This window comes from Trachypithecus francoisi, unplaced genomic scaffold, assembly GCF_009764315.1.
Source record: "Trachypithecus francoisi isolate TF-2019V2 unplaced genomic scaffold, Tfra_2.0 Lachesis_group5, whole genome shotgun sequence".
In the NCBI taxonomy this organism is placed as follows: Eukaryota; Metazoa; Chordata; class Mammalia; order Primates; family Cercopithecidae; genus Trachypithecus; species Trachypithecus francoisi.
In genome coordinates, this window is record NW_022681470.1 from 82,338,332 (window position 1) to 82,363,541 (window position 25,210).

The following is a 25,210-nucleotide window of genomic DNA, read 5'->3' on the forward strand; positions in this document are numbered from 1 at the left end:
AGGGAAATGGGATGTCTGCTTTCTATTCTATTTTGCTGCTGTAGAAACTGTGGGCCCTGGGAAATTTTTTCTTTGTTGCAGTGAGCCATCTTGGGGAAAGGAAGGGCAGTGGGATCAAAGTGAGGTAAGTCCTCTTATCCTTCAAAGGCAGTTCTTTTTTTTTTTTTTGATTCTGTGTTCTGTGGTCCGTGCAGCTTTCTCAGGCCTTCCCAAGTTTTGGGAACACAAAGGTATTCTTGTTTGTGAATAGTTGTGAATAGTTGCTAGTTTAACTTTCTGTGGGAGGTAATAAAGTCCTGAGACCCTGTATTTTGACCTTTTACTGATATCTATCTGTGTTAATTCCTCTTTAAGCATTTGATAGAAATGTCCAGTGAAGTAATCTGGGCCAGGAGATTGCTTCTTTGGAAGTTTTTAAATTATGAATTTGGTTTTCTTGGTAGGTATAGGGCTACTGAGATTATCTGTTTCACATTGGGTGAGTTGTTGTAGTTTGTGTTTTTTGAGGAATTTGGTACATTTCATCTAAGTTGTCAGTTTTATGTATAGAATTATTCATAATATTCCCTTATGATACCTTCGATGTCTACAGAATCAATCTTGATATTCTCTGTTTCATTCCTGTTCCTGATACTTTGTGTCTTTTCACTTTTTTTCAATCTTATTTAAAGTTTGCTTTATTGATGTTTTCAAAGAATCAGCTCTTTGTTTCATTAATTTTTCTCTATTGTTTTTCTTTTCTCCATTTCATTGATTTCTGCTCCTATCATTATAATTTCTTTCCTCTGTTTGCTTTGGGTTTCATTTGTTCTTTGTTTTCTAAGTTCTTAAAGTGAGAGCCTAGATTATTGATTTTGCAGTGCCTCTTTAATGTAAGCATTCAGTACTATAAATTTCTGTCAGCACTGGTTTAGCTGTATACCACATATTTTGATATGTTGTATTTTCATTCAGTTCACTGAATTTTTAATTTTCCTCAAGTCTTTCTCTTTGATCCATTTAGCAGTATTTTGTTCAATTTCCAGTATTTAGATATTTTATTGTTTTTTTCCTACTACTAATTTCTAGTTTGATTTCATTGTGGTGAGAAATCAGTCTGTATGATTTTTAAAAAATTTGTTGAGTTGTTGTTGTTGTTGTTGTTTCCAGGATATGGTCTTTATTGATATATGTTCCATGAGAACTTGAAAAGATTGTGTATTCTTCTGTTGTTGGGTGGAGTATTCTGTAGAACACTGCTTAGACCCACTTGGTTGATAAAGTTGTTTAGCTTTCTATATCTTTGCTGATCTTCTGCCTAGTTGGTTTGTCAGTTGTTGAGAGAGTGCTGAAGTCTCCAGCTGTAATTGTGGATTTGTCTCCTTTTCCTTTCAGTTCAGTTTTTGTTGGACATTTTGTAACCCTATTGTTGGTGCATACATGCTTGGAATTACTCTATCTTCTTGGTGGATTGATGCTTTTAACATTGTATATGTCCCTCAGTATATCTGGTAGTTTTCTTTGTTCTTCGTACTGGTAGTTTTCTTTATTTGGTTTTAATATAGCCACTATGTTTTCTTTTGATTAGTGTTTACACAGTGTATCTTTTCCATCCTTTTACTTTTCCATCCTTTTACTTTTGATATGCCTATATTTGAAGTGAGTTTCTTATAGACAGCATATAATTGTGCCATGCATTTTTTTTTTTTTTTGAGATGGAGTTTCACTCTTGTTGCCCAGACTAGAGTGTAATGGCAAGATCTCAACTCACCACAACTTCGGTCTCCCGGGTTCAAGCCATTCTCCTGCCTCAGCTTCCCAAGTAGCTGGCATCACAGGTGCCCACCACCACACCCAGCTAATTTTGTATTTTTAGTAGAGACGGGGTTTCTCCATGTTAGTCAGGCTGGTCTCGAACTCCCAACCTCAGGTGATCTGCCCGCCTCAGCCTCCCAGAATGCTGAGATTACAGGAATGAGCCACTGTGCCTAACCTATGCCATATTTTAAAACCCATTCTACCAATCTCTGTCTTTTAATTGTCATATTTAGACTATTTAAATTTAATCTGATTATTTATATGGGCTTTAAGTTATAAGCCATTTTTTTTTTTTGGATTCTGTTAGTTCCCTCTGCTGTTTGTTTCTATGTTTTATGTTTCCTGCCCTGAACATTTTTAAGAATTCCATTTTGATTTATCTGTAGTATTTTTCAATGTGTCTCTTTATGTAGCTTTTTAAATTGTTGCTGTAGTATAAGATTATATAGGAGTTATACATGATATAAATGTTATGAACATGTACCCTAGAACTTAAAGTATAATAATAAAAAACAAAACAAAACAAAACAAACAAAAAATTAAAAAAAAAGATTATATATACATTACAGTCTACTGGTGTTATAATTTTATCAGTTTGAACATGTAGCAACCTTCATGTTTCTTTACCTTCCTGTTTGTAATATATTGTCTTAGTTTTTATGTGTACATTTGAAACTTTATCAAACAATGTTATTATTTTTGCTTCTATCATCAAATAGAATTTAGAGAACTCATGAGAGGAATATTCTATTTGCTGATATTTTTGTTTATCATGTTTTCCCCTCCTTTTTAATGTTGTAGTGTTCCTTCTTTTATTGTTTGGTTGTTTGATTTCTGTTTAAAGAACTTTCTCTAGACATATTTTTAGTGTAGGTCTGTTAGTACACAAGTTCTTTTACTTTTCCTTTGTCTTAGAATGTCTTAATTTACTCTTAATTCATGAACATTATTGCTAGATATAGGATTCTGGGTTGACAGTTCCTTTCTTTCAGCACTTGAAAAACATTGTGTCACTTTCTTCTAACCTCTGTGGTCATTTGAATTGTTTTTCTCCTATAGATAAAGTGTTTTTCCTCTTGCTGATTTCAAGGTTTTTTTCTTTGTGTTTAGTTTTCAGAAGTTTGACTTTGACGTGTCTTGATTGTGGATTTCTTTGTCTTTATCCTGTTTTGAGTTCCCTTAGCTTCTTGAATCTCTAGGTTTGTGTTTCTTTTGACAAATTTAGAATGTTTCAGCCATTATTTCTTCAAGTATTTTTTATTTTTTTTTAAGCCCTGTCTTCTTTAACCTCTCCTTCTGGGACTTCAGACACAAATGCTAGATCAATTTTGTAATCCCACAGGTGAATGAAGATTTGTTCTTTTTTTTTTTTTTCTTTTTTCTGAGATGGTCATTCTGTTGCCCAGGCTGGATGGAGTGCAGTGGCATGATCTCAGCTCACTGCAACCTCTACCTCCTGGGTTCAAGCAATTCACTTCCCTCATTTTTTTTGCTGTTGTTTGAATTGGATAATTTCTGTTTTTCTGTCAGTTCACTAATTTGTTTCTCTGTCTACTTCATTCTATCATTGAGTTCATCCATTGAGTTTTTTGTATTTCTGTCATTGTATTTTTTAATTCTAAAATTTCCATTTGGTTCTTCTTTATGTCTTCTATTTCTTTACATATTACCACCCATTGGGGACAAATGTCCAAGCTCCCTATTTCACTTTCCCTGAAAACCCTCCGTGGAGGCATTAAGGGTGCTTTATAACAATTCTCTAAGAGTAGAACTCTAGGCTTCCCACTCACCCGTTTTTCCCTATGGTATTTGGCTGGAATAGAATAGTTATTGAATAAAAGTTTCTGTCATGGTAGGCTGCCCCTTTCTTGGTCCTTTATCTAGACAATGGACTTTTTTTTCTTAATCTGCACCCATTGGCATTTCTAGGTTACTGGTTTCTTCAGCTTCAAGTCTTGGATATATTGGGCAAAAAGAAAACCCAGGGAACTTACCACCATGTCATTTCTAGACACCTTTGCCTTTTCTTCCCCACCCTTCAATGTTTTGTTATGTCAGCTTTAATGTAATATCCAGAGTTTTTAGTTGTGCTGAGCAGGAAGAACAGTGAAAAGTATGTCTATTTCATTTTTCCTGGAATCCAGTACCTGAGTAGTAATAGTCTTTTGTGATATGCTCCCTAATACCAAGCAGTTCTAGTTTGTGTGTGAGTTATGTTGTGTAGAATGTATTTCGTTTTCTTTTGTAATAAAACAGAAATTTGTGGTGAGTTCCTTATAATACTTACGCTTGAACACAGTCATTAGTCGATGTGCTATTTTTCTCCTATCAGATAATGCATTACAGCTATACATTTTTTCATGTTTTCCATTCTTATAATTACTTGTATGTGCACCCTTCCCATTTTCATATCTATGTTGAAATATGCAAACCAAAATTTAGTACATTTTTAAAGGAAAAAAAGAAAACTTTAAAAAAACACTGAATAATGTGCGTCTATTATTACCTAAATTTTGATAGTCAACCTCTTGTTAATAAATACTGAGATTGTGTTTGCTTTTTGTGATATTTTACTTTCCATGATGTGCCACATGTCTTTAGCATAATCTCCTTTTCTGTATCAGATACTTAAAGGGATGTCATCAAATTCTTCTGTGTCTAGGAGTAGTTTTACGTTATGTGGAGGCTTATATAATTGGGAGGGTTCTGTAAGATAAATAGTACAGGACTTTGGAATAGGCAGTGTCAATGATGAACCCATGAAGCTTAAAATTCACTAGCTTTATAATATATAAAGCCCTCAACTATAAAATAGAAAGAGGGAAGAGATAATTTCTGATTATTATGTTTTCTGTATATTATGAGCTTGATAACCCTTAAAACTCAGCCACTCCAAAGGGATGATTCAGGGCAGAAGGCTCCCTCTTCTCCACACACTGTTGCACAGGGAAGTTTGCTTTACTTGATCCAATTTTTAAGGAACCTCATCTCTTCTACTCTGCCCTTTTCTCCCCAAGTTCTGTCTTTCTATTATATCCAGTGTAGTTAGTAGTGATTTGTCTCACCTTTGTGATCATTATTTAGACTAGTAGGAAAAGATAGAGAAAAAGAAAAGGGCCCGTCTTCTTTATTTTAGCATATAAGTAGTTGGAAATATTAAGAAACATTCTCCCAATGGTCTCTAATCCAGTTAGTATTTTTTCCTATAATTGGGAGAAAAGTACATTGAAGGAATTTATTTTGATTTAGTGAATTTAATACATTGAGGACATATAATTCATTTTAGATAGTACTTCCTCATATTTCAAAATTAGAACTCAATGGCATAATAGAATGTCGTTACTTGTTCCCCCTCCTATTTTGTTCTTATTCAACACACCTAGTCCCCAAAGCCTTGCCTACAACATTATCATCCAAACACAACCCCTAATGCTTACTAATCATTATCATTTAAAATGGGGTAGATGTAAAACATTTTGACTATAAGGATATTAACTAAACCATACTACTTACCTCTAAATTAATTTTATTCATTTTGAATGAGAGATAAATCTGTAGAAATTTTTTAACTTTCAGGTCATTTTTGTACCACCATCTTTTTTTGGCTGATGACTTATTTCAAGCCTGTTTGCTTTATATAAGAGGACTTTGTGAAGATGCAATTAATCTCAAAAATTATAATGACCATGAAAATAATCTATCTGCCATATGCCTTGTAAAGGTGAGTAGAAGTATACTACTATAAGCTAATATTGGTATATAGAAACTAGGAAGAACATATAGCATTTGAATTAAAAAATATACAGATTTCTAAATTCATAAATAAACCATCTCCTTCGATTACTACTGTTCTAAAATATCTGCAAAGAACATGAGTTCCTTGCAATAAATTTTAATAGTTAACATTTCATGTAGTTTCTTCCTTATAAGTAACCTAAGTCCATAAGACCCTTTATTTTCAAATGTATTTCCAAATGTGTAATATTATTTAAAATAATCAGTTACTTCTTATACATAATTGATAGTTATCAACTATTCTTCCTTCTGTATAGCTGTCAAGATATTATCATAAGCTTCAACTCAGAAGTTTTGGTTAAATTTATGAATTCTCCTGTTTCAAGATTCTAGAAAAAGTGAGCCTCTTAATGGAATAATTTAATTTCTATAAGATAGCTCTTTTGAGTGGTTTAGTACCTAGAACTAGTCTACAATTGAACAAGATTCTAGCAGTTTTTACTTCACTCACTCAATGTATGAGGGAGAAAAGCAAAATTGGTAGAGTTATCTAGACTAAGAAAGAGGAATTCTTAAGGGGCTTGGACAAGTTAAATATTTGATAATTAGCTCAAAAATCAGTTGTGTTGACTACATGTGACAAGATCAATACTTGTAAATCAACATCTGATGTTTTGAATTATGTGTAGTGATTGATACATAGTAGGTGCTCAACACTAGTCTTTGAATAAAAGAATAAATTAATGAAGGAAGAGAAATTATTACATAGATGTATTTTTTATACCTGTATTGTTTTATTTTTTATAACTATATTGAGAATGTTTATGTTTCAAAAGGATTAAATTCACCTTAAGTGAGAGACATTTCACAGAGGAATCTTTTTGATTTGGTTTTTATGTAGAAGGAAATAGGATGTGGTTTTCATGTAGAAGAAAATAAAATACTCTGTGGGCTGGGCGCGGTGGCTCAAGCCTGTAATCCCAGCACTTTGGGAGGCCGAGACGGGCAGATCACAAGGTCAGGAGTTCGAGACCATCCTGGCTAACACGGTGAAACCGCGTCTCTACTAAAAAATAGAAAAAGCTAGCCGGGTGAGGTGGCAGGCGCCTGTAGTCCCAGCTACTCGGGAGGCTGAGGCAGGAGAATGGCGTAAACCCGGGAGGCGGAGCTTGCAGTGAGCTGAGATCCGGCCACTGCACTCCAGCCTGGGCGACAGAGCGAGACTCTGTCTCAAAAAAAAAAAAAATACTCTGTGATATTAGATTGTTTTGTAAATGGCTGAGTGACAAAATTTATTAATTTTTAATGATGGGTGGGAAGGCATAAAACACTTTAAAATACCTTTGAAGTCTGCACCTTAAATGCTAACAAATGATAGAGAACATGACCAGTGATAGAGAAGAAATGTTAGGACTCTTTTCTAGAGACCTTAGGCCATGTCAGCTTTAATATGGAACATCAGGAGGAAGAGAACAAACTTTTCCAGACAATATGTAAGTATTTATTATCTATTACATGCAAAGTGCTGTGCAAAGGAGATTAATACAAAGTGAAAAGCAAAGCTTTGCTGTTTTCAATCTGCTTACAGTTCATGGGAAGAAATAATTCTTTACATATAAAAATGAAAACTAATTTGAGAGATAGTTTCTTTGTTGTGCTAATCATTCTACCTAATCATTAGCAAAGTATAAGGTAACAAATGTTTATGTGCAAACAATACTTGTAAAACAGTCATGTTACAGAAATCCAGAGGAGGCAGAGATTAGCCTTATTTGGAATTAAAGTTAGGTCATGCCTCATATTTTGAGCTAGGCTGTGCTGGATTTGAATAGCCATAGGGGAGGAGATGAGGCTTTTAAATAAAGAATATAAATGTGATTAAGGCATTCAATATATATTTGATTTGAAAATTAGATTGGCTCATGAATGTCAGGCCAAGAATAACACAGTAAGGGAGAAGTAGGATTTCAACCTGCCCATAGGGCAGGGGAACTCCTAGTGGTGATTGTTATGAGGGCAGTTTACAAGAATGGGAATTTCTGATACTGTATGTGGAAAAGCCAGGTTTCGATGGAGGAAGAGCAGAGATTCATATCCAGGAGAACCAAGCTGGGGTCAGGAGTCAAAGGTGGCCAGTTGTGCATTAGAATCGGAAGGCTATGCATAGCCCAGGGATGCAGACACCAATGAAGACTGACAATGAGGACGCAAGGAGAATGAAGCAAGGTTATGAATGTGAAGAATGGGATTGTTCAGAAGTTAATGCCATTAATGGTGGTCATACGTGTACTCTGCTGGGATGAAAGCATACCTTTAAAGAGGGCGGAATTTCTTGAACTGGAAGGTAAAGAACATATGTTGTTTGTTCAAATCTTTACTTTCAAATGGATGGAACATTATGTTTTTGTATTACCAGAGATGAATTCTTAGCTTAGTTGATGGAGATTTCTCCCGGCTAGATTCTGAATGAATTTTGAATAAAATTCACCTATTCGAACAAAACTTAGTTCTAGAGAGATTGTCACTTATCCAAGTTGACAGAATCGTGTAGAGTTGAGACTTTGGATCATGTTTCACATTCGAGTGAAGTTTGTTTTATTGTGCAGTATTTGGGTGCTTAATAAAAATGTAAATATTTGTGTCCCATTCCTTTTGCAAGAGAGGGCAGTGAGTGGTGCTGGTAATCTACATTTTAAATAGGTTCCTCAGTTAACTCTTGTGCAGGATAAATTTTGAGAACTACTCTTAAAGAACAACTATTCAAAGTTTTTGAACATAGTATTTTAGGAAAATTGTTGTAATATTGGTCTTTGGGAAAAATTGGAAGTGGAGAGATACTTGAGTGATAGAGATCAGTTATGGTACTGGATAAATGCAGGTATAAGCAATGAAGACTTTAATTAGGATGTTGTCAGTAAGACCAGAATGGCAGAGAGGTTTTGAAAAATTCAGACGTGGTAGTCAGATATGGAACCAGGAGAATGGAAACTTTCAGAGTAAATCCAAAATTTTAAGCAAGAGCAGTACTTTTCAGTCTTTTTTGTTGTGGGAAGATACATTTATTAATTTTTATAGTATAACTATATGATAAAAAATAAAGATATCTGCATATTTATTAATGAAAATATATTTTGTTCAGAGAATTAACACAGTAGTGGAAAAATAATACTGAAAGAAGGAAGAATGATGGAATATACATGCATGGATGGAACATTATGTTTTTGTATTACCAGAGATTAATTCATAGCATAGTTGATGGAGATTTCTTCCATATAGATTCTGACTGAATTGTGAATAAAATTAACTTTGTTTGAATCATGTAATTTTACCCTCTTTATGCTGTGTTGTGGGAAGTCAGGGACCCCGAACGGAGGGACTGGTTGAAGCCACGGCAGAAAAACATGAATTGTGAAGATTTCATGGACATTTATTAGTTCCCCAAATTAATACTTTTATAATTTCTTACGCCTGTCTTTACTGCAGTCTCTGAACATAAATTGTGAAGCTTTCATGGACATTTATCACTTCCTCAATCAATACTCTTATAATTTCCTATGCCTGTCTTTAATCTCTTAATCCCATCATCTTCATAAGCTGAGGATGTATGTCGCCTCAGGACCCTTTGATGATTGCATTATCTGTACAAATTGTTTGTAAAACGTGTGTTTGAACAATATGAAATCTGATCACCTTGAAAAAGCACAGGATAACAGCAATTTTCAGGGAACAAGGGAAATAACCATAAGGTCTGAATGCCTGTGGGGCCTGGCAGAACAGGGTCATATTTCTCTTCTTGCAGAAAGCGAATAGGAGAAATATCACTGAATTCTTTTCCCAGCAAGGAATAATCCTGGGAAGGGAATGCATTTCCAGGGGGAGGTCTCTAAAATGGCCGCCTTGGGAGTGTCTGTCTTATGCAGTTGAAGATAAGGGATGAAATATGCCCTGGTCTCCTGCAGCGCCCTCAGGCTTGCTAGGATTAGGAAATTCCAGCCTGGCGAATTCTAGTCAGACTGATTGTCTGCTTTCAAACCCTGTTTCCTGTTAAGATGTTTATCAATGAGAATGCATGCCCAGCGGGACATGGAACCTCATCAGTAATTCTAATTTCTCCCTGGCCTTGTGATCTTGCTCTGCCATATGTCTTGTGATGTTTTATTGCCTTTTGAAGCATGTGATGTCTGTGACCGACTTCCTATTCATACACTCCTTCCCCTTTTGAAATCCCTAATAAAAACTTGCTGGTTTTGCAGCTCAGGGGGCATCATGGAACCTGCCAATATGTGATGTCACCCACAGAGGCCCAGCTGTAAAATTTCTCTCTTTGTACTCTTTCTCTTTATTTCTCAGACCAACCAACACTTAGGGAAAATAGAAAAGAACCTACGTTGAAATATTGGGGACTGGTTCCCCTGATAATGCTGTATTTTATTTTTGTGTTTTAAATTGTTAACAGATAGTTGTGGTTTCAAAAGTAAAAGTAGTTTCTGGGATTGGTGGATTCTCTGCATGCATAAATGTTTCAAAAACACATCAACTCTTGAATTTTCTGTTTTGGTTTAATCTTAGTTATTATTTAAAACAATAATATATTTTTCTGTATTTTAATCAAGATTTAGTTAGATTTAACAAGTGTTTAAATTTGAGAAACATGTAAGTCATATGAGATATACAGAACAAAATGTAAAATATGGGGTCTTCTTTATGACATGAAAAGACCAAATGTTTTATCTTTTTTAAATATGAATTTTGACTTTCTAACACTGATCATATACTATCATCTAATTAGCTGGATAGTTCTCGAACATATTCTCTAGATGAATTTTGTGAAGAGCAGTTACAGCAAGCTACCCAGGCATTGAAACAACTTGAGGACATCAGGGATAAGGCAGTTTCAGAGATGAAAAGTACTTTTCTAAAGGTAATTCTTTAATTATATCATGTTTATCAAAGTTGCAATTTACTGGCTGCAGCAATTGATCCAAATTGCATCCCTGGAAAAAGTATCTGAAATGGGAAGGTAAGGAACAAAGGTGGTTAATTAACAACTAACTGGTACTATGTATTTACTATATACCATAATTTTTCCAGGTATGATGTAAAATGCAAAGAAATATATATATATGAATGCATATATGTGTATATCTATATACAACTTATGAAATTTAATATATTTAAATGCTAAGGATGATGATTCTCAAACTTTAGTGGCCAAGAGAATCACCTCGAAGGCTTCATAAAACAAGAGATTTCTGTTTCAGTAGGCACAGTCTGAGGATGTACATTTCTTTTCTTTTCTTTCTTTCTTTCTCTTTCTTTCTTTCTTTCTTTCTTTCTTTCTTTCTTTCTTTCTTTCTTTCTTTCTCTTTCTTTCTTCCTTTCTTTCTTTTTTATTTTAATACTTTAAGTTCTGGGATACATGTGCAGAATGTGCAGATTTGTTACATAGTGCCATGGTGGTTTGCTGCACCCATCAACCTGTAATCTACATTAGTTACTTCTCCTAATGCTATCCCTCCCCTTACCCCCCACTCCCGGACAGCCCCAGTGTATCATGTTCCCCTCCCTGTGCCTATATGTTCTCATTGTTCAACTCCAACTTATGAGTGAGAACATGCAGTGTTTGTTTTTCTGTTCCTGTGTTAGTTTACTGAGAATAATGGTTTCCAGCTTCATCGGCATCCCTGCAAAGGACGTGAACTCATTCTTTTTTATGGTTGTGTAGTTTTCCATGGTGTATATGTGCCATATTTTCTTTATCCAGGCTAACATTGATGGGCATTTGGGTTGCTTCCAAGTCTTTGCTATTGTGAATAGTGCTGCAGTAAACATACGTGTGCATGTGTCTAGAATAAAATGATTTATAATCCTTTGGGTATATACACAGTAATGGGATTGTTGGGTCAAATGGTATTTCTAGTTCTAGATCCTTGAGGAATCACTGTCTTCCACAATGGTCAAACTAATTTACACCCCCACCAACAGTGTAGAAGCATTCCTTTTTCTCCACAGCATCTGTTGTTTCCTGACGTTTTAATGATCACCATTCTAACTGGCGTGAGATGGTATCTTGTTGTTTTTATTTGCATTTCTTTAATGACCAGTGATGATGAGCTTTTTTTTTTCATGTGTTGGTTTGCTGCATGAATGTCTTCTTTTGAAAAGTGTCTGTTCATATCCTTTGCCCACTTTTTAATGGGGTTATTTTTTTCTTGTATATTTGTTTAAGTTCTTTGTAGATTCTGGATATTAGCCCTTTGTCAGATGGATAGATTGCAAAAGTATTCTCCCATTCTGTAGGTTGTCTGTTCACTCTGATAATAGTTTCTTTTGCTCTACAGAAGCTCTTTAGTTTAATTAGATCCCATTTGTCAATTTTGGCTTTTGTTGCAGTTGCTTTTGGTGTTTTAGTCATGAAGTCTTTGCCCATGCCTCTGTTCTGAATGGTATTGCCTAGGTTTTCTTCTAGGGTTTTTATGGTATTAGGTCTTACATTTAAGTCTTTAATCTGTCTTGAGTTAATTTTTGTATAAGGTGTAAAGAAGGGGTCCAGTTTCAGTTTTCTGCATATGGCTAGCCAGTTTTCCCAACACTTTTAATTAAATAGGGAATCCTTTGCCCATTGCTTGTTTTGTCAGGTTTGTCAAAGATCAGATGGTTGTAGATGTGTGGTGTTATTTCTGAGGCCTCTCTTCTGTTCCATTGGTCTATATCTCTGTTATGGTACCAGTACCATGCTGTTTTGGTTACTGTAGCCTTGTAATATATTGAAGTCAGGTAGCATGATGCCTCCAGTTTTGTTCTTTTTGCTTAGGATTGTCTTGGCTATAAAGGCTCTTGTTTGGTTCCATTTTAAATTTAAAGTAGTTTTTTCTAATTATGTGAAGAAAGTCAATGATAGCTTGATGGGAATAGCATTGAATCTGTAAATTACTTTGGGAAATATGACCGTTTTCACAATATTGATTCTTCCTATCCATGAGCATGGAATGTTTTTCCATTTGTTTGTGTCCTCTCTTATTTCCTTGAACAGTTGTTTGTAGTTCTCCTTGAAGAGGTCCTTCACATCTCTTGTAAGTTGTATTTTATTCTCTTTGAAGCAGTTGTGAATGGGAGTTTGTTCATGATTAGGCTCTCTGTTTGTCTATTATTGGTGTATAGGAATGCTTGTGATTTTTGCACATTGATTTTGTATCCTGAGGCTTTGCTGAAGTTTCTTATTAGCGTAAGGAGTTTTTGGGCTGAGATGATGGGGTTTTCTTAATATACGATCATATCATCTGCAAAGAGAGATACTTTGACTTCCTCTCTTCCTGTTTGAATACGCTTTCTTTCTTTCTCTTGCCTGATTGCCCTGGCCAGAACTTCCAATATTATGTTGAATATTATGTGGTGAGAGAAGGCAACCTCATCTTGTGCCAGTTTTCAAAGGAAATGCTTCCAGCTTTTGCCTCTTCGTATAATATTGGCTGTGGGTATGTTCCATCAATACCTAGTTTATTGAGACTTTTTAGCATGAAGGGGTGTTGAATTTTATCGAAGGCCTTTTCTGCATCTATTGAGATAATCATGTGGATTTTGTCATTGGTTCTGTTTACATGATGGATTATGTGTATTGATTTGTGTATGTTGAACCAGCCTTGCATCCTAGGGATGAACCTGACTTAATCGTGGTGGATAAGCTTTTTAATGTGCTGCTGGATTTGGTTTGCCAATATTTTATTGAGGATTTTTGCATCCATGTTCATCAGGGATGTTGGCCTGAAATTTTCTTTTTTTGCAGTTTCTCTGCCAGGCTTTGGTATCAGGATGATACTGGCCTCAGAAAATGAGTTAGGGAGGAGTCCCTCCTTTTCTGTTGTTTGGAATAGTTTCAGATGGAATGGGACCAGCTCCTCTTTGTACCTCTGGTAGAATTCAGCTGTGAATCCATCTGGTCCTGGACTTTTTTTGGTTGGTAGGCTATTAATTACTGCCCCCATTTCAGAACTTGTTATTGGTCTATTCAGGGATTCATCTTCCTCCTGGTTTAGTCTTGGGAGGTTGTATGTGTCCAGGAATTTGTCCATTTCCTCTAGATTTTCTATTTTATTTGTATAGAGGTATTTACAGTATTCTCTGATGGTAGTTTGTATTTCTGTGGGATCAGTAGTTGTCTCCTCTTTATCATTTTTTATTGTGTCTACTAGATTCTTCTCTCTTTTCTTCTTTATTAGTCTGGCTAGTGATCTATCCATTTTGTTAATCTTTTGAAAAAAAACAGCTCCTGAATTCATTGATTTTTTGAAGTTTTTTTGTCTCTATTTCCTTTAGTTTTGCTTTGATCTTAGTTATTTCTTGTCTTCTGCTAACTTTTGAATTTGTTTGCTCTTGCTTCTCTAGTTCTTTTAATTTTGATGTTAGGGTGACGATTTTAGATATTTCCTGCTTTCTCCTGTGGGCATTGATTGCTATAAGTTTCCCTCTAAACACTGCTTTAGCTGTGTTCCAGTGATTCTGGTACGTTGTGTTTGTTCTCTTTGTTCTTATTGGTTTCAAAGAACTTAATCATTTCTGCCTTAACTTTGTCATTTACCCAGTAGTCATTCAGAAGCAAGTACTATATGGTGGTGAGAAGAATGTATATTTTGTTGATTTGGGGTGGAGTGTTGTGTAGATGTCTATTAGGTTTGCTTGGTCCAGAGCTAAGTTCAAGTCCTGAATATCCTTGTTAATTTTCTGTCTCATTGATCTGTCTAATATTGACAGTGGGATGTTAAAGTCTCCCACTATTATTGTGTGTGAGTCTAAGCCTCTTTGTAGGTCTCTAAGAACTTGCTTTATGAATCTGGGTGCTCCTGTATTAGGTGCATATATATTTAGGATAGTTAGCCCTTCTTGTTGCATTGATCCCTTTACCATTATGTAATACCCTTCTTTGTCTTTTTAAAATCTTTGTTGGTTTAAGGTCTGTTTTATCAGATGCTAGGAATGCAACCTCTGCTTTTGTTTGTTTGTTTGTTTGTTTTGCTTTCCATTTGCTTGGTAAATCTTCCTCCATCTCTTTATTTTGAGCCTATGTGTGTCTTTCCGCATGAGTTGTGTCTCCTGAATACAGCACACTGATAGATCTTGACTCTTTATCCAATTTGCCAGTCTGTGTCTTTTAATTGGGGCATTTAGCCTGTTTACATTTAAGGTTAATATTGTTACGTGTGAATTTGATCCTGTCATTATGATGCTAGCTGGTTATTTTGCCCATTAGTTGATGCAGTTTCTTCATAGTATCAATGGTCTTTACAATTTGGCATGTTTTTGCGGTGGCTGGTACCAGTTTTTCCTTTCCGTATGTAGTGGTTCTTTCAGGAGCTCTTGTAAGGCCGGCCTCGTGGTGACAAAATCCCTCAGCATTTGCTTGTCTTTAAAGGATATTATTTCTCCTTCACTTGTGAAGCTTAATTTGGCTGGATATGAAATTCTGGGTTGAAAATTCTTTTCTTAAGAATGTTGAATATTGGCCCCCAGTCTATTCTGTCATGTAGAGTTTCTGCAGTGAGATCCGCTGTTAGTCTGATGGACTTCCCTCTGTAGGTAACTTGACCTTTCTCTCTGGCTGACCTTTACATTTTTCTTTCATTTCAACCTTAGTGAATCTGATGATTATATGTCTTGGGGTTGCTCTTCTCAAGGAGTATCTTTGTGGTATTCCCTGTATTTCCTGAATTTGAATATTGGCCTGTCTTGATAGGTTGGGGAAGTTCTCCTAGATAATATCCTGAAGAGTGTTTTCCCACTGGGTTCCATTCTCCCCATCACTTTCATGTACACCAGTCAAACGTAGCTTTGGTCTTTTCACATAGTCTCATATTTCTTTGAATCTTTGTTCATTCCTTTTCATTGTTTTTTCTCTAGGCTTGTCTTCAAGCTTTATTTCATTAAGTTGATCTTCAATCTCTGATATCCTTTTTCCACTTGATTGCTTTGGCTATTGATGCTTGTGTATGCTTCACAAAGTTGTCGTGCTGAATTTTTCAGCTCCATCAGGTCATTTATGTTCTTCTATAAACATATAGTTTATAGAAATGCAGAAATAACATATGGTTATTCTAGTTAGCAGTTCTTCTAACCTTTTATCAAGGTTCTTACCTTCCTTGCATTGGGTTAGAACATGCTCCTTTAGCTTGGAGGAGTTTGTTATTACCCACTTTCTGAAGCCTACTTCTGTCAGTTCGTCAAACTCATTCTTCATCCAGTTTTGTTCCATTGCTAGTAAGGAGTTGTGATCCTTTGGAGGAGGAGAGGCATTCTAGTTTTTGGAGTTTTCAGCTTTAGTGCACTGGCTTTTCCTCATCTTCGTGGATTTATCTACCTTTGGTCTTTGCTGTTGGTAACCTTCAGATGGAGTTTTTGCATGATCATTTTTTTTTTGTTGATGTTGATGCTATTGCTTTCTGTTTGTTAATTTTTCTTCTACCAGTCAGGCCTCTCATCTGTAGGTCTGCTGGAGTTTGCTGGGGGTCCACTCCAGACCCTGTTTGCCTGGGTGTCACCAATGGAGGCTGCAGAACAGCAAAGATTGCTGCCTCCTCCTTCCTCTGGAAGCTTTGTCTCAGGGGGCACCCACCAGATACCAGCTGGAGCTCTCCTGTATGAGGTGTCTTTCAACCCCTGCTGGGAGATGTCTCCCAGTCAGGAGGCACGGGGATCAGGGACCCACTTGAGGAGGCAGTCTGTCCCTTAGCAGAGCTTGAGCACTATGCTGGAACATCTGTTGCTCTCTTCAGACCTGGCGGGCAGGAACATTTAAGTCTGCTGAAGCTTGCCCACAGCTGCCCCGTCCCCCAGATGCTCTGTGCCAAGGAGATGGGAGTTTTATCTATAAGCCCCTGACTGGGGCTGCTGCTTTTCTTTCAGAGATGCCATACCCAGAGAGGAGGAATCTAGAGAGGCAGTCTAGCTACAGTGGCTTTCAGGTGCTGTGGTGGGCTCTGCCCAGTTCAAACTTCCCAGGGGCTTTGTTTACACTGTGAAAATTGCCTACTCAAGCCTCAGTAATGGCAGATACCCCTTCCCCCACCAAACTTGAGCATCCCAGATCGACTTCAGACTGCCGTGCTGATAATGAGAATTTCAAGCCGGTGGATCTTTGCTTGCTGGGCTCCTTGGGGGTGGGATCTGTTGAGCAAGACCACTTGGCTCCTTGGCTACATCCACCTTTCTGGGGGAGTGAATGGTTCTATCTCACTGGTGTTCCAGGTGCCACTGAGGTATGAAAGAAACTCCTGCAGCTAGCTCGGTGTTTGCTGTACCAGCCATCCAGTTTTGTGTTTGAAACCCATGGCCCTTGTGGTGTAGGCATCTGAGAGAATTTCCTGGTCTGTGTGTTGCCAAGACCATGGGAAAAATGTAGTATCTGGGCTGGATAGCCTTGTCCTTCATGGCACAGTCCCTTATGGCTTCCCTTGGCTAGGGGAGGGAGTTCCTTGACCCCTTGCACTTCCTGGGTGAGGCAATGCCCCACCCTGCTTTGGCTTGCCCTCTGTGGGCTGCACCCACTGTCTAACCAGTCCCAATGAGATGAACCAGGTACCTCAGTTGGAAATGCAGAAATCACTTGCTTCCTGCATTGGTCTCACTGGGAGCTGCAGACTGGAACTGTTTCTATTTGGCCATCTTGCCTCCCTAGTTTTTTTTTTTTTTAAGTAGGCACTTATTGCTATAAGTTTGCCTGTTAGTATTGCTTTTGCTGTGTCTTATAGGTTTTGATATATTATTTTTCTTTTTTTTTTTTTTTTTTTTCACTGGAAACACATTTTTTTTTTTTTTTTTTATTATACTTTAAGTTCTAGGGTACATGTGCATGACGTTTATATCATGTATAACTCCCCAATGCAATCCCTCCCTCCTCCCCCCTCCCCATGATAGGCCCCAGTGTGTGATGTTCCCCTTCCCGAGTCCAAGTGATCTCATTGTTCAGTTCCCACCTATGAGTGAGAACATGCGGTGTTTGGTTTTCTCTTCTTGTGATAGTTTGCTAAGAATGATGGTTTCCAGCTGCATCCATGTCCCTACAAAGGACGCAAACTCATCCTTTTTGATGGCTGCATAGTATTCCATGGTGTATATGTGCCACATTTTCTTAATCCAGTCTGTCACAGATGGACATTTGGGTTGATTCCAAGTCTTTGCTATTGTGAATAGTGCCGCAATAAACATACGTGTGCATGTGTCTTTGTAGTAGAGTAATTTATAATCCTTTGGGTATATACCCAGTAGTGGGATGGCTGGGTCATATGGTACATTTAGTTCTAGATCCTTGAGGAATCGCCATACTGTTTTCCATAATGGTTGAACTAGTTTACAATCCCACCAACAGTGTAAAAGTGTTCCTATTTCTCCACATCCTCTCCAACACCTGTTGTTTCCTGACTTCTTAATGATTGCCATTCTAACTGGTGTGAGATGGTATCTCATTGTGGTTTTGATTTGCATTTCTCTGATGGTGAGTGATGATGAGCATTTTTTCATGTGTCTGTTGGCTGTATGGATGTCTTCTTTTGAGAAATGTCTGTTCATATCCTTTCCCCACTTTTTGATGGGGTTGTTTGTTTTTTTCTTGTATATTTGTTTGAGTTCTTTGTAGATTCTGGATATTAGCCCTTTGTCAGATGAGTAGGTTGCAAAAATTTTTTCCCATTCTGTAGGTTGCCTGTTCACTCTGATGGTAGTTTCTTTTGCTGTGCAAAAGCTCTTTAGTTTAATTAGATCCCATGTGTCAATTTTTGCTTTTGCTGCCGTTGCTTTTGGTGTTTTAGACATGAAGTCCTTGCCCATGCCTATGTCCTGAATGGTACTACCTAGATTTTCTTCTAGGGTTTTTATGGTATTAGGTCTAACATTTAAGTCTCTAATCCATCTTGAATTAATTTTCGTATAAGGGTAAGGAAAGGATCCAGTTTCAGCTTTCTACTTATGGCTAGCCAATTTTCCCAGCACCATTTATTAAATAGGGAATCCTTTCCCCATTTCTTGTTTTTGTCAGGTTTGTCAAAGATCAGATGGCTGTAGATGTGTGGTATTATTTCTGAGGACTCTGTTCTGTTCCATTGGTCTATATCTCTGTTGTGGTACCAGTACCATGCTGTTTTGGTTACTGTAGCCTTGTAGTATAGTTTGAAGTCAGGTAGCGTGACGCCTCCAGCTTTGTCCTTTTGACTTAGGATTGTCTTGGCAATGCGGGCTCTTTTTTGTTTCCATATGAACTTTAAAGCCGTTTTTTCCAATTCTGTGAAGAAAGTCATTGGTAGCTTGATGGGGATGGCATTGAATCTATAAATAACCTTGGGCAGTATGGCCATTTTCACGATATTGATTCTTCCTATCCATGAGCATGGTATGTTCTTCCATTTGTTTGTGTCCTCTTTGATTTCACTGAGCAGTGGTTTGTAGTTCTCCTTGAAGAGGTCCTTTACATCCCTTGTAAGCTGGATTCCTAGGTATTTTATTCTCTTTGAAGCAATTGTGAATGGAAGTTCATTCCTGATTTGGCTCTCTGCTTGTCTGTTACTGGTGTATAAGAATGCTTGTGATTTTTGCACATTAATTTTGTATCCTGAGACTTTGCTGAAGTTGCTTATCAGCTTAAGGAGATTTTGGGCTGAGACGATGGGGTTTTCTAAATATACAATCATGTCATCTGCAAACAGGGACAATTTGACTTCTTCTTTTCCTAACTGGATACCCTTGATTTCTTTCTCTTGCCTGATTGCCCTAGCCAGAACTTCCAACACTATGTTGAATAGGAGTGGTGAGAGAGGGCATCCCTGTCTTGTGCCAGTTTTCAAAGGGAATTTTTCCAGTTTTTGCCCATTCAGTATGATATTAGCTGTGGGTTTGTCATAAATAGCTCTTATTATTTTGAGGTACGTTCCATCAATACCAAATTTATTGAGCGTTTTTAGCATAAAGGGCTGTTGAATTTTGTCAAAAGCCTTTTCTGCATCTATTGAGATAATTATGTGGTTCTTGTCTTTGGTTCTGTTTATATGCTGGATTACGTTTATTGATTTGCGAATGTTGAACCAGCCTTGCATCCCAGGGATGAAGCCCACTTGATCATGGTGGATAAGCTTTTTGATGTGCTGCTGAATCCGGTTTGCCAGTATTTTATTGAGGATTTTTGCATCGATGTTCATCAGGGATATTGGTCTAAAATTCTCTTTTTTTGTTGTATCTCTGCCAGGCTTTGGTATCAGGATGATGTTGGCCTCATAAAAAGAGTTAGGGAGGATTCCCTCTTTTTCTATTGATTGGAATAGTTTCAGAAGGAATGGTACCAGCTCCTCCTTGTACCTCTGGTAGAATTCAGCTGTGAATCCATCTGGTCCTGGACTTTTTTTGGTGGGTAGGCTATTAATTGTTGCCTCAATTTCAGAGCCTGCTATTGGTCTATTCAGGGATTCAACTTCTTCCTGGTTTAGTCTTGGGAGAGTGTAAGTGTCCAGGAAATTATCCATTTCTTCTAGATTTTCTAGTTGATTTGCGTAGAGGCATTTATAGTATTCTCTGATGGTTGTTTGTATTTCTGTGGGGTCGGTGGTGATATCCCCTTTATCATTTTTTATTGCGTCTATTTGATTCCTCTCTCTTTTCTTCTTTATTAGTCTAGCTAGCGGTCTGTCAATTTTGTTGATCTTTTCAAAAAACCAACTCCTGGATTCATTGATTTTTTGGAGGGTTTTTTGTGTCTCTATCTCCTTCAGTTCTGCTCTGATCTTAGTTATTTCTTGCCTTCTGCTAGCTTTTGAATGTGTTTGCTCTTGCCTCTCTAGTTCTTTTAATTGTGATGTTAGAGTGTCAATTTTAGATCTCTCCTGCTTTCTCTTGTGGGCATTTAGTGCTATAAATTTCCCTCTACACACTGCTTTAAATGTGTCCCAGAGATTCTGGTATGTTGTATCTTTGTTCTCATTGGTTTCAAAGAACATCTTTATTTCTGCTTTCATTTCGTTATGTACCCAGTAGTCATTCAGGAGCAGGTTGTTCAGTTTCCATGTAGTTGAGCGGTTTTGATTGAGTTTCTTAGTCCTGAGTTCTAGTTTGATTGCACTGTGGTCTGAGAGACAGTTTGTTATAATTTCTGTTCTTGTACATTTGCTGAGGAGTGCTTTACTTCCAATTATGTGGTCAATTTTGGAATAAGTGCGATGTGGTGCTGAGAAGAATGTATATTCTGTTGATTTGGGGTGGAGAGTTCTATAGATGTCTATTAGGTCCGCTTGGTGCAGAGATGAGTTCAATTCCTGGATATCCTTGTTAACTTTCTGTCTCGTTGATCTGTCTAATGTTGACAGTGGAGTGTTGAAGTCTCCCATTATTATTGTATGGGAGTCTAAGTCTCTTTGTAGGTCTCTAAGGACTTGCTTTATGAATCTGGGTGCTCCTGTATTGGGTGCATATATATTTAGGAGAGTTAGCTCTTCCTGTTGAATTGATCCCTTTACCATTATGTAATGGCCTTCTTTGTCTCTTTTGATCTTTGATGGTTTAAAGTCTGTTTTATCAGAGACTAGGATTGCAACCCCTGCTTTTTTTTGTTCTCCATTTGCTTGGTAGATCTTCCTCCATCCCTTTATTTTGAGCCTATGTATGTCTCTGCATGTGAGATGGGTCTCCTGAATACAGCAGACTGATGGGTCTTGACTCTTTATCCAGTTTGCCAGTCTGTGTCTTTTAATTGGAGCATTTAGTCCATTGACATTTAAGGTTAATATTGTTATGTGTGAACTTGATCCTGTCATTATGATATTAACTGGTTATTTTGCTCGTTAGTTGATGCAGTTTCTTCCTAGCCTCGATGGTCTTTACATTTTGGCATGTTTTTGCAATGGCTGGTACCGGTTGTTCCTTTCCATGTTTAGGGCTTCCTTCAGGGTCTCTTGTAAGGCAGGCCTGGTGGTGACAAAATCTCTAAGCATTTGCTTATCTGTAAAGGATTTTATTTCTCCTTCACTGATGAAGCTTAGTTTGGCTGGATATGAAATTCTCGGTTGAAAATTCTTTTCTTTAAGAACGTTGAATATTGGCCCCCACTCTCTTCTGGCTTGTAGAGTTTCTGCCGAGAGGTCTGCTGTTATTCTGATGGGCTTCCCTTTGTGGGTAACCCGACCTTTCTCTCTGGCTGCCCTTAAGATTTTTTCCTTCATTTCAACTTTGGTGAATCTGGCAATTATGTGTCTTGGAGTTGCTCTTCTGGAGGAGTATCTTTGTGGCGTTCTCTGTATTTCCTGAATTTGAATGTTGGCCTGCCCTACTAGGTTGGGGAAGTTCTCCTGGATGATATCCTGAAGAGTGTTTTCCAACTTGGTTCCATTTTCCCCCTCACTTTCAGGCACCCCAATCAGACGTAGATTTGGTCTTTTTACATAATCCCATACTTCTTGCAGGCTTTGTTCATTTCTTTTTCTTCTTTTTTCTTTTGGTTTTCTCTTCTCGCTTCATTTCATTCATTTGATCCTCAATCGCTGATACTCTTTCTTCCAGTTGATCGAGTCGGTTACTGAAGCTTGTGCATTTGTCACGTATTTCTCGTGTCATGGTTTTCATCTCTGTCATTTCGTTTATGATCTTCTCTGCATTAATTAGTCTAGCTGTCAATTCTTCCACTTTTTTTCAAGATTTTTAGTTTCTTTGCGCTGGGTACGTAATTCCTCCTTTAGCTCTGAGAGGTTTGATGGACTGAAGCCTTCTTCTCTCATCTCGTCAAAGTCATTCTCTGACCAGCTTTGATCCGTTGCTGGCGATGGGCTGCGCTCCTTTGCAGGGGGAGATGCGCTCTTATTTTTTGAATTTCCAGCTTTTCTGCCCTGCTTCTTCCCCATCTTTGTGGTTTTATCTGTCTCTGGTCTTTGATGATGGTGACGTACTGATGGGGTTTTGGTATAGGTGTCCTTCCTGTTTGATAGTTTTCCGTCTGACAGTCAGAAGGACTGTCTGTTGGTCTGTTAGAGATTGCTTGAGGTCCACTCCAGACCCTGTTTGCCTGGGTATCAGCAGCAGAGGTTGCCGAAGATAGAATATTGCTGAACAGCGAGTGTACCTGTCTGATTCTTTCTTTGGAAGTTTCCTCTCAGGGGTGACGCCACCCTGTGAGGTGTGGGGTATCAGACTGCCCCTAGTGGGGGATGTCTCCCAGCTAGGCTACTCAGGGGTCAGGGACCCACCTGAGCAGGCAGTCTGTCCGTTCTCAAATCTCAACCTCCGCGTTAGGAGATCCACGGCTCTCCCCAAAGCTGTCAGACAGAGTCGTTCATGTCTGCAGCGGCCCCCGCTCTTTCCCCTAATGGACTGCAGCTGTGCGCTGTCCGCAGAGGTAGAGTCTACAGAGACAGGCAGGCTTCCTTGAGCTGCTGTGAGCTCCACCCAGTTCGAGCTTCCCAGCGGCTTTGTTTACCTACTTAAGCCTCAGCAATGGCGGGCGCCCCTCCCCCAGCCTCGCTGCTGCCTTGCGGATAGATCGCGGCAGACGGCTGTGTTAGCAGTGAGGGAGGCTCCGTGGGCGTGGGACCCTCCTGGCCAGGTGTGGGATATATTCTCCTGGTGTGCCTGTTTCCTTAAAGCGCAGTATTGGGGTGGGAGTTACCCGATTTTCCAGCTGTTGTGTGTCTCAGTTCCCCTGGCTAGGAAAAGGGATTTCCTTCCCCCTTGCGCTTCCAGGTGAGGCGATGCCTCGCCCTGCTTCAGCTCAGGCTGGTCAGGCTGCAGCAGCTGACCAGCACCGATTGTCCGGCACTCCCTAGAGAGATGACCCCAGTACCTCAGTTGAAAATGCAGAAATCACCGGTCTTCTGTGTCGCTCGCGCTGGGAGTTGGAGACTGGAGCTGTTCCTATTCGGCCATCTTGCTCCGCCCCCCAGGTTTTGATATATTATGTTTCAATTTTCATTTGGTGAAAGAATTTTAAAATTTCATTCTTAGTTTCTTCACCCATTTGTTGTTCAGGAACATGTTTAATTTTCATGTATTTGTATAGCTTCAACTGTTTCTCTTGTTATTGATGTCTAGCTCCATTCCCTTGTGCTCAGATAAGATACTTGATATGATTTTAATTTCTGAAATGTGTTGAGACTTGTGTTCTAAAATATGATCAATCATGGAGAATGTTCCATGTGCTGGTGAAAATAATGTGTGTTCTGCAGCTGTTGGGCAAAATGTTTTGTAAATGTGTGTGAGGTCCATTTAGCCTATTGTTCAGTTCAAATCTGATGTTTCTTTGTTGGTTTTCTGTCTAGATTATCTATTTGATGCTGAGAGTGGAATGTTGAAGTCCCAAAGTATTATTATATTAGGGTCTATCTCTTCCTTTAGATCTGACAATATTTGCTTTTTATATCTGGATAGTCCAGTGCTGGGTGCATATATATTTACAATTGTAATATTCTCTTGCTGAGCTGATTCCTTTATTATTATATAATGTCCTTCATTGTCTATTATTATAGATTTTCACTTTAAATCTGTTTTGTTGATATAACCATAGACACTTCTGCTTGATTTTGGTTTTCGTTTGCGTGGAATATCTTTTTTATCCCTTCACTTTCAGTCTGTGCATATCTTTACGGGTGTGGTAGGTTTCCTGTAGGCAGCATATAGTTGAGTCTTGTTTTTTAATCACTCAGCCAGTCCATATCTTTTAAATGAGAAATGTAGTCCATTTACTTGCAAGGTTATTCTTGATAGGTGAGGACTTACTCCTGTAATTTTAGATTGTTTTCTGGTTGTTTTTTAACATCCTTTGTTTCTTCCCCTCTTATTGTTATTTTTGCAGTTAGGTGGTTTTCTGTAGTGACAAGGTTTGATTCATTTGCCTCTCTCCTTTGTGTATCAGCTCTACTAGTGAGTTTTATAGTTTGGCATGTCTGCACAATGGTGGTTATAATCTTTTCACTTCTAGTTTTAAGACTCTCCTGAGCATTTCTTGTAAGTCCATTTTAGAGATGAAGAATTTATTCTGTTTGAGAAATGTGTGAGGGGGAGAACAAAAGACACACACATAATACCTTTAAGGGTAAACAACCTTTACCCCATGTAAATGGCAATGTAGATGTAATAAACAAATTATATAGTAAGCAATTGATATAATAATAAGCAAGTGACATAGTAAACAGATTGATATAATAAGCAAATTGCAATGGGAAAAGGAGAAGGAAAAGATATTTACACTCAGCAGACTATGGAGGATTTACCACCAGACTGGGAAGCAACAACCTGGGCTCCAGAGTTGGATACCGCACTCACCATACAATGGAGGATTTACCACCAGAGTGGGAAGCAACAGCCTGGGCTCCAGAGTTGGCCACTCATCTGTGCACAGACAAGGAGAGGTCTCATGTAGCTTTGGTGCAGTCTCGGACTGTAGCTCTTATTGTAACAAGTTTTTTGGCATGAGGTCCAGTCACGAGGGCTTTTCATGACTGGGCTCAAGGAACACAAAAAGGTCCACTTTTTTTGTGATTGTCTGTTGTTTTTCAACAACTAATGTATAGGCTCTGAAACAGTGCTGGATGAACGCCTCAAGGGGCTCACACAACCTCTTCTGGGACTTGGTGACCATTGTCCCTTGGTGTCCATGTTCAGTTGAGTTCAAATTTAGTATTTAACTTTTTCCTCCTCAGAATTCCCTCAGTTTTTGCTTGTCTATAAA

The 25,210-nt window shown here is 38.0% G+C and overlaps 1 protein-coding gene across 1 annotated transcript in view; it reads left to right on the forward strand.

Annotated features, from left to right (window-relative positions):
* Positions 1 to 25,210, forward strand: part of DNAH14 (dynein axonemal heavy chain 14) — a 604,313-nt gene that overhangs the window by 66,488 nt on the left and 512,615 nt on the right. The window contains exons 9-10 of the mRNA XM_033199195.1: positions 5,374 to 5,518; positions 10,322 to 10,453. Coding sequence (XP_033055086.1) covers positions 5,374 to 5,518; positions 10,322 to 10,453 — 277 coding nt within the window. The remainder of the gene's footprint in view (positions 1 to 5,373; positions 5,519 to 10,321; positions 10,454 to 25,210) is intronic.